Raw genomic sequence first — 7,945 nt, 5'->3', positions numbered from 1 at the left:
TTTCAGATACCAAGCGAGCCTGTATCGATAGTAGAGATGCCTCACGGTGTAGTAACTGTATCAGTAAATAGAAATTTAGATTTTGATGACCACGTCCGTTGACATGACTGCAGATTCAATCCACTGCATCTGGATATACTGAAATACCTGTGAATATATATAAAAAAAAAAAACAACAACATAATTTATATACAGATGTCCACACCTAAACAGAAAAAATGTGGCATATATCAAGTTGACTGCAATATGTTATTGTTTACCTTTATTGTTATGTATATTGGCCATTATTAATGTAACTTGTGCACTGCTACACTATACTACTGTTGTACTGATTATTAAATTTGATACATACCTCCTCGAGTCTTCCAGTTGTTGCCTGTCTTCTAAGTCTAGCAAACATGTCTGGAATAACTTCCGTTGGAAAACACGGGAGGGACATCACTTTACGAAGCAGCTTGAATGTTGCTTCATCCTCCATGTAGGCTCTTTGCAAGCCAGCAGACTGGATGTGTCTCCAATGGAACGCACACCCTTTAATGTTCACAGCAGGATAAACATCCCGAATTGCTTTCCACATCGCTTCTTCGAAATCTACCATGCACTCGCTAAGAGCGATGGCCTCTGGAAGTAGTTGCTTTATGCCATGTAACACACTGATGTAATCTTTCTTGCTCTTTCCGGACATCAGAATAAAACAAAGTGGGACCTGAAAATAAAAGAAAATTTGTCTTGTGAAAATTGAAAATACTAGTAGTTATACAAAATGTTAATTGTTATTTTCGTCTCTAAAAACGACCATCAGCAAACAACGGTCCAAATTAGACAGCTGCTTCTTGTAATTGGCGAAATATGTTGTCTACCCTAACTTTGATAAGACTGTGTAATGTTTTCTTAAGTGCAATATAAAAGTTCATTAAGGTCATTAAGTTATATTGTCTTTAAAATATTTTTAACAAATTGACCATTTCCTCTCTTTAAAAATATATACTATACTGTACTGTCTTACCAGCAACTTAAGGAGTCTCAAATGAGTAATAATAATTAATAATAATAATAATAATAAATATAGCTGCATAGCAGCAATCAACGGTTTTCAAACCATGGCACATGGCGAACTCACATGCAATGCATGGCCATGCATTTCTGTTTGCAATAGTCCTCAAAATTAACGTTGGTCCCATGTTTGTATATGTGATAGTGTCCGAGATATTATAGACATGCATATTTAATGAGTTCTATGACCATATATAGCCATAGGGTATGTTTGTCAATTCTCTGGTCCAATGTCTTCAATGTAGTATTGGTTACATATTCCTACTTGCATGTTACGTTAAGTCGCATTGTAATAAAAAAATCGTCCCATGTTACGTTAAGTCGCATTGTAATAACAAAAATCGTCGCATGTTACGTTAAGTCGCATTGTAATAAAAAAATCGTCGCATGTTACGTTAAGTCGCATTGTAATAAAAAAAATCGTCCCATGTTATGTTAAGTCGCATTATATCAGTCCCACTGATAATTAAAAAACCGTCCCATGTTATGTTAAGTCGAATTATATCAGTCCCACTGATAATAAAAAAATCGCCCCATGTTACGTTAGGGGTCCGGAAAGAAAACCCCTTAGGAAAAAAAACCCTAGGAAAAAACCCCATAGTGAAAAACAATTGTTTTTTATCACCAATGCTTGCACATTGTCAGTATTTGCATGTAAAATAAATGGCAACACATATTTTCTGCTATTATTTTTAGAGTATGTTAATGGTCTCATGGGGGATATGGTAACCTTTGTTCTTAGGTGTGATCAACAGGTGTTAATTTGTGTCAGTCATATAGTTAATGGAGTGGCATCCTTTGATCTTATCTATTGTACGCATTTAATGTGTTTCACATTTGTTAAATATTTAATAAATAATGAAAAAATACTGTGTAATAATGCTTGATGTTTACTTTTGCCCTTTCCTGTCCATCAATCCACCAATCTATATCAAAGATTTAAAACTAAATGAACAAGACTTATCTCATGTAAAGATCAAAGGCATCCCTCAACAATATAGAATTAAATACTTAACAAAACACCAATGAATAGGCATTCAAGATCAAAGGTTGCCTATAAACGTAAGTGATTGACACAAATTAACACTAGATGTTCACAACTAAGATCAAAGAATAACACAATGAGACAATAATACACTAGTAACATGTGTGACCATTTATGAGAATCCAGTGAATATAGTTATGAGAAACAAGTTAGTAAGTCTTCCGTACCACGTGCATTTTTTCTATTTGTTTCAAGAGATTTTACGTCTTTTAAGGTGTGGTTGAGTTATTCTTCACCTAAAGCCAACCTCGGCGTTTATCAACTTGACTAATAAAACTCGCGAATCACCGTCGACGTTTTAATAAAATACTGTTACAATAGTTTCATTGTTGTGTACGGTAGAAATAATTTTAATTCGCGCATTTTATACCAGTGTAATAATTGCATCCGTTAAATACGACTAAATAAATAGACGGACATGTAAAAAAATGTTAATGTACTATGCTAAGTTTCGGGCATATTTCAAAGTAATTATAGTGTAATTGCGTCGATTAACGACTTGTATAACAGGGAAATAGTGTAAACGTACCGCAAAGTCAGTTGTAAAAGTAAATGTGGAAATACTGTGCTAAGTTGCAAGGTTTTTTCTCTAAAAAAAACCAGGTCGCAATGACAATGAATGTACTATTGATATTCGTCGTGCCACAAGCGTGTTCATGCTCTCTGTTATAAGCTCACTTTCAATTATAAAACCTGTTTTATTATTCAGATAAAATAACTTGGGTTTTCATTCGTACAGTCAATGGCCTCGTCGTCATAATTCAAAGTACCAAATGTTGCATATTATTGAATATTGGTAATTCCCAGTTACATTTAACATTAACCATTTCTCTGACTGTAAAAAAGGAAATAATATATATATATATCAAAAAAGAGAAATAATATATCACCGATGGTGAAACAAGTGAAAAATCTGTGTATGACGGCCGATGCATACCTGTCCCATTGCCTGCCGGCTACCCCTCTATTGTGAATGGGGATGACTACCCGCAATGGCGGACATCAGTTGCAGTGTTTGCATCGGCAAGAAAACCCTGACTAAAATGCGATCATATGGTAGATTTTATGCATTTTACCAGATGTACATTTCGAATCGAAACCCCCAGTAGGCCTAGTGTGTAACATCGGTAAATCGGGCGAAAAGGAAAACGGGCGAACCGGTAATTGGGCGAACTAGTAATCGGGCGAAGGAGTTCGGGCGAAGTGACTGTACCCCTAATTTATTTACCCATAGTGGAGAATTACAATACCATATATCGTCGTCGAATCCTGCGTTGTCCCGTGTTTTTTGAAACAGATGACAATTACTCGGGTACAATTTCACTGTAATTTTGTCAGCTAGAATTATTTGTTGTTATTGGTGGCATACATTTTTGCCTGTGACTCGTAGTTTTTTGCATTTTGTTGTCCTTCAATCCCTCAATCTTATCTAGATGTTTTCTTTGTTGGAGGTTCGCAATCCATCTCAAAGTCACAACACGGAAAACACAGCGTTCTGGCGTTCGTTTATGACTCAACCACACCATGACGTTCTGGCTAGCGTTCTCTGGCGTTTGAGGAAACGTTGGTAGATGCCCAAAGTCGCTGGGACAGCGCCAGAAGAGCGCCGTGAGAACGCTAGTGAACGTCGGTAATCGTTGCTGATCGTCGGGAATCGGCGGAGAACGCTGATCCAAAAAAAAGTTTTGAACATGCACAAAAGTTCTTATTTGAGACCAGCGTTCTTCAACGTTTATTTTTAAAAGCTGTTAAACGTTAAATAACGTTCTTCGATCGTTTTGCTAACGTTCGACAATCGTTAGTCAGTCGTTGCTCTAACGTTACTTAGTTGTTACCAATCGCTCACTTTGCAGTGAACAACTCACTAGCGACCTGTCAACGACCGCTGAACGTACTCCTAGCGCACTAAAGCGTGCGACTAACGTCAAATTAACGACCTAACGTTAGATGCATGCTCACTTAACGTTTAAAAGTCGTTCGTCGCGCGCTAGTGACACGTTAGCACACGTAAATGATTTCTAGGGGTATCTATCTTACTTGGTCGCTCATTACACGCTCCTCGTGCGTTAGGAACACGCTAGTCATACGTTTAGGCACTCATTAATCGAACGCTGGATGTGTCTACCTCGTTTCAGAACGCTCGGAAATTGGACGATTGGAACGTTCAGAGAACGCTGACCAAAACGTTATGGTGTGACGGGGCCATTGGGCACCTCACGGTGTTGATGGACGGTGGTTTAGGTTTGTGTGACGAACGACAATAACCCAGCGACCAACGCTCACAACTTGGATCCCACCATTAACAAAAAACAATATTATGGTTATATAACTTTTCAGATGTTTTTAATTCAGTATTTTTTTTCAATATTCGTCCAAAATTGTATGTATTTCCGTATTAAACTTGTAGTCAATTCATGTTCCAGGGCCACTTGGTTTAGCTGTGCATTGTCAGCCAATATACCATGGATTGCATATGCCAATTTTGTGTTTGGACCAATCAAATCAATGGATTAACACCATCAATATACTGGTATAATATATTATTGACTATTTGTGGTGTTACCAATTTTGAGGCTTTTTCCACCAGAGAGAAGAGATGCAGTCTATATACTGAATGTCGGTGCTCACTTTAGTGTGATGTATTGGGATTTATTAATTAACATAATACACTTTTCCGATCAATCATCAATTTATTTTGAACAACATATTTAGCACAGTGAATGATAAATCCTATGACAGCCCTTGCTGGCCACTCGGTAGCCGTTTCCGACTTGATAGTATCATTTGTAGACTGAACAACAGGTCAAATGACAGCCTTCACCGACACAAGGACAGTATTTACTGACCGATTATATATTACATCTATTTATGTGTTCTACGCAGACAAAAAGGAGCACATACAACTTCAGAGGAGTGCAATTCCTTATTATTGTAGTCCACGATATGACTTAATCTGTTCTCATAGTTTTTTGTAAGGACACTTCAATAGCTCATTTTTTGTTTAATTTGTTTTTAATCATATTTTACAGATTAGATATAATACAAAACAAAACATGAAGAAAAATACACTATAGGAGTAATTATTGCGGACACATGGCCCAGGTTAAGCTAATTATTATAAAGTGTGCCAATGCATGGTACATTGTTTTTTTGTTATACACACTTGTAATGGCCAATCCGTTTTTGACTTTGTTGAATTACAACAAATTTTGAAAAGTGGTCTGAATTCCACAGATTATAACTTGACCAGCAGAATTAATTAGTACAGAGACCGAATAACATCTGTACTTAGATTGTTGTATGAATGGGAATATACACTCACCATAATTTCTTTGGGGTGAGATTTACTGTAATACAATATAATGTTATAGGTGGCGCTTTCAACTAAACTTGGTCACATTCGTAAGACAGGTTCATCAAACTTTCAGCATAAAGTATATTTGTCTGTGTCTACTACTTTGTGCAGGTTTAACTGTGTGATCCTATTCAGTAAACGATATTGAACGTTTCTGTGTCGAGCATCATCTGTAAACTTGAACAGTAATCTCAAGTATTAATAATAATCTATCTATCGATTATTAAAGCAGCAATATTTATTTTTAATAGAACATTTCTTGCGTCATCAGTACCAATTTGTAATGGCCATCGCCAAAATGTGAGCACAGAAAGCATACTACATATGCTATATTCAGAGTTATGGGGAAGTGGAATAGAAATAGCATATTACAGCGTATGACATGGTGGGAGTGTGTACAAATCTTTTGCAATCTGAGCAGTAGTTTTGTTCATGTGGCTTGCGTATATATCTGACAGTGTCGCGTATTTGAGGACTTCGAATACGAACACAACGTTCAGCACCATCAATGAGGTATGATTGACAAACTTCATTGACGGTGCTGAACGTTTCCTTGCATAAAATGCAAATTAATCTCACTGTGATAACGCAATACGAAAAAGGGCCCGAACATGCGCACTGCGTACACAATGTGCTAATAACTTTATTGAGGTTATGATGTAACACATCTTATGAATATTAAGAACCACGTGACCGATTTTCACAAAATGGCGACTACTAGACTCTAGTTTACAAAATGACATTACTTTCATTTTAACAATGCTAAACTTACCGAAAAGCCTTGTTTTTGTGTGATTTGTTGACTAAAATCGTCGATAGTTGGTCTTGTTGAAATTTCATTACATAGGCAGAGGCTCAGACGTATGTAGGGCAGAATTAAAAAAAATCAAAATCACAGTACAACAATTTATTGCAGAGAATTTAAACACTACAAGTCAAACAATTTTAAAAACGATTTGTTTATTCAATCTTGGGACAGGTTTGACATACAACAGGATGTTAACTTGGCCTACAACACATTTTACACCATTTTTAGTGAGATATGTAATAAACATTCACCCATTGTGAGTAAAAATGTAAAGTGTAACAATTTTAAGAGGGAAAAGCCTTGGATTACATCAGCAATTAAAAAGTCAGTTAAGAAAAAAAAACATAAACTGTACTAAGTTTTGAATAGTAATCACGCCTCCATGAATTTGCCACCTATAAAATATATCGCAACATCCTTACAAGTGTATTAAGAAAAGAAGAGAAAAAATATTATTCAGATCTATTTATTAAGTATCATAATAATTCTGGTTAAACAATAACTTACTTGGTTCCACTGAAAACATAAAACAAACTTTACCTAAAGAACTACAAATTAATATTGATAACACTGATAAAATACTATCCAATCCCACTGACATTGCAGAAGCCTTCAATAACTACTTTCTTAATATTGGACCCAAACTGGCTTCAAATATTACCAATCTCCCAACACATTTTGATCACTATCTTAATTACCCCAGTGTGAATTCCTTCTTCCACAGAACAGGAGGTAGTTTTGACATTAAGCCATCTTGATCAGAAAAAATCGTCAGGCTATGACTGTTTACCGGCATGTCTTCTTGTAGATGGAGCTGTTTTATTTTTTAATTTATCGTTTTTACAGGGACATTTTCTAAAATGACAAAGGTAACTCCCATCTACAAAAAAGGCCCACACAATATCCCCCGGAATTATAGGCCAATCTGTGTTACCCCTTTTTAGCAAGGTTCTAGAAAACATAGTTAACAAACAACTTCTGCATTATTTGGAGAAAGAGAACATTCTTTACAAGCATCAATACGGGTTTCGTAGCACAGCACAGCACTACGCTTGTCTTTTTTTTAAAGATATTTTTTATTGAGTCATTCAAGTCTCTTAAATGATACATTTCAGTTTCACATAAATCTCATATGAAATACCTTTACATGGTCAATACAGTCAGAAATTTACCCCATTTCTTAATATGTGCATTTAATTTCCCTTTTTTGTTGGAAATAACATATTCAGTGTTCTGAATATTTTGAACAAATAGTTTAAGATGTTTGAAATGTGGAATTTTTTCTTTACATTTGCAGATATAAATAAAACGCTTAGTTACCAATAACAACAAATTAAGCAATAGTGACTCATGTGGGTCTCCCAGCAGAATTGTTTCATCAGATAAAGTATTTCTCAACCCAATATGTTTTCCCCATCGCTCAGAAAATGCCTTCCAAAACAACTGAACAAGAGAAAACCTTATCATAAGGTGCATAATTGTTTCCACTTCCCCTTTACAAAATGTACACATTTTAGATTGGCAAATCTGGGGCAAAATTTTATTTAGTTTTACATTTGTCATTATTAAGTTGTGGTTCATTTTCCATTGAAATTCCCTCAATTTAGTATCTATTGTTATTTTGAATGGTAATTTGTAGATAGTTTCCCAGCCATGTATTCTCTCTCCCAGCAATTCCGAAATG

General features: G+C 35.6%; 1 protein-coding gene across 1 annotated transcript; it reads right to left on the bottom strand.

Annotated features, from left to right (window-relative positions):
* On the bottom strand, positions 1-700 carry LOC144363041 (uncharacterized). The gene is made up of 2 exons (XM_085492310.1): positions 353-700; positions 1-147 (listed from the first exon to the last, which is right to left on the bottom strand). Exons 1-2 carry the CDS (start codon positions 683-685, stop codon positions 76-78), a joined length of 405 nt encoding a protein of 134 aa, XP_085348436.1. The 5' UTR covers positions 686-700; the 3' UTR covers positions 1-75.
* Positions 701-7,945: the final 7,245 nt, after the last annotated feature.

The sequence above is a fragment of the Saccoglossus kowalevskii genome, chromosome 17 (assembly GCF_978046115.1).
Source record: "Saccoglossus kowalevskii chromosome 17, keSacKowa6.1, whole genome shotgun sequence".
NCBI lineage: Eukaryota > Metazoa > Hemichordata > Enteropneusta > Harrimaniidae > Saccoglossus > Saccoglossus kowalevskii.
The sequence above is the reverse complement of the archived record's forward strand: the minus strand, read 5'-3'. Positions and strand labels throughout refer to the sequence as shown.

What these genes read in the sequence shown, in the direction of transcription:
- LOC144363041 (XM_085492310.1), bottom strand. Translation starts at nt 685, where the DNA reads ATGTCCGGAAAGAGCAAGAAAGATTACATCAGTGTGTTACATGGCATA. An exon ending in CAACTGGAAGACTCGAGGAG is followed by an intron (nt 148 to 352) that starts GTATGTATCAAA and finishes ATATATTCACAG; the next exon opens with GTATTTCAGTATATCCAGAT.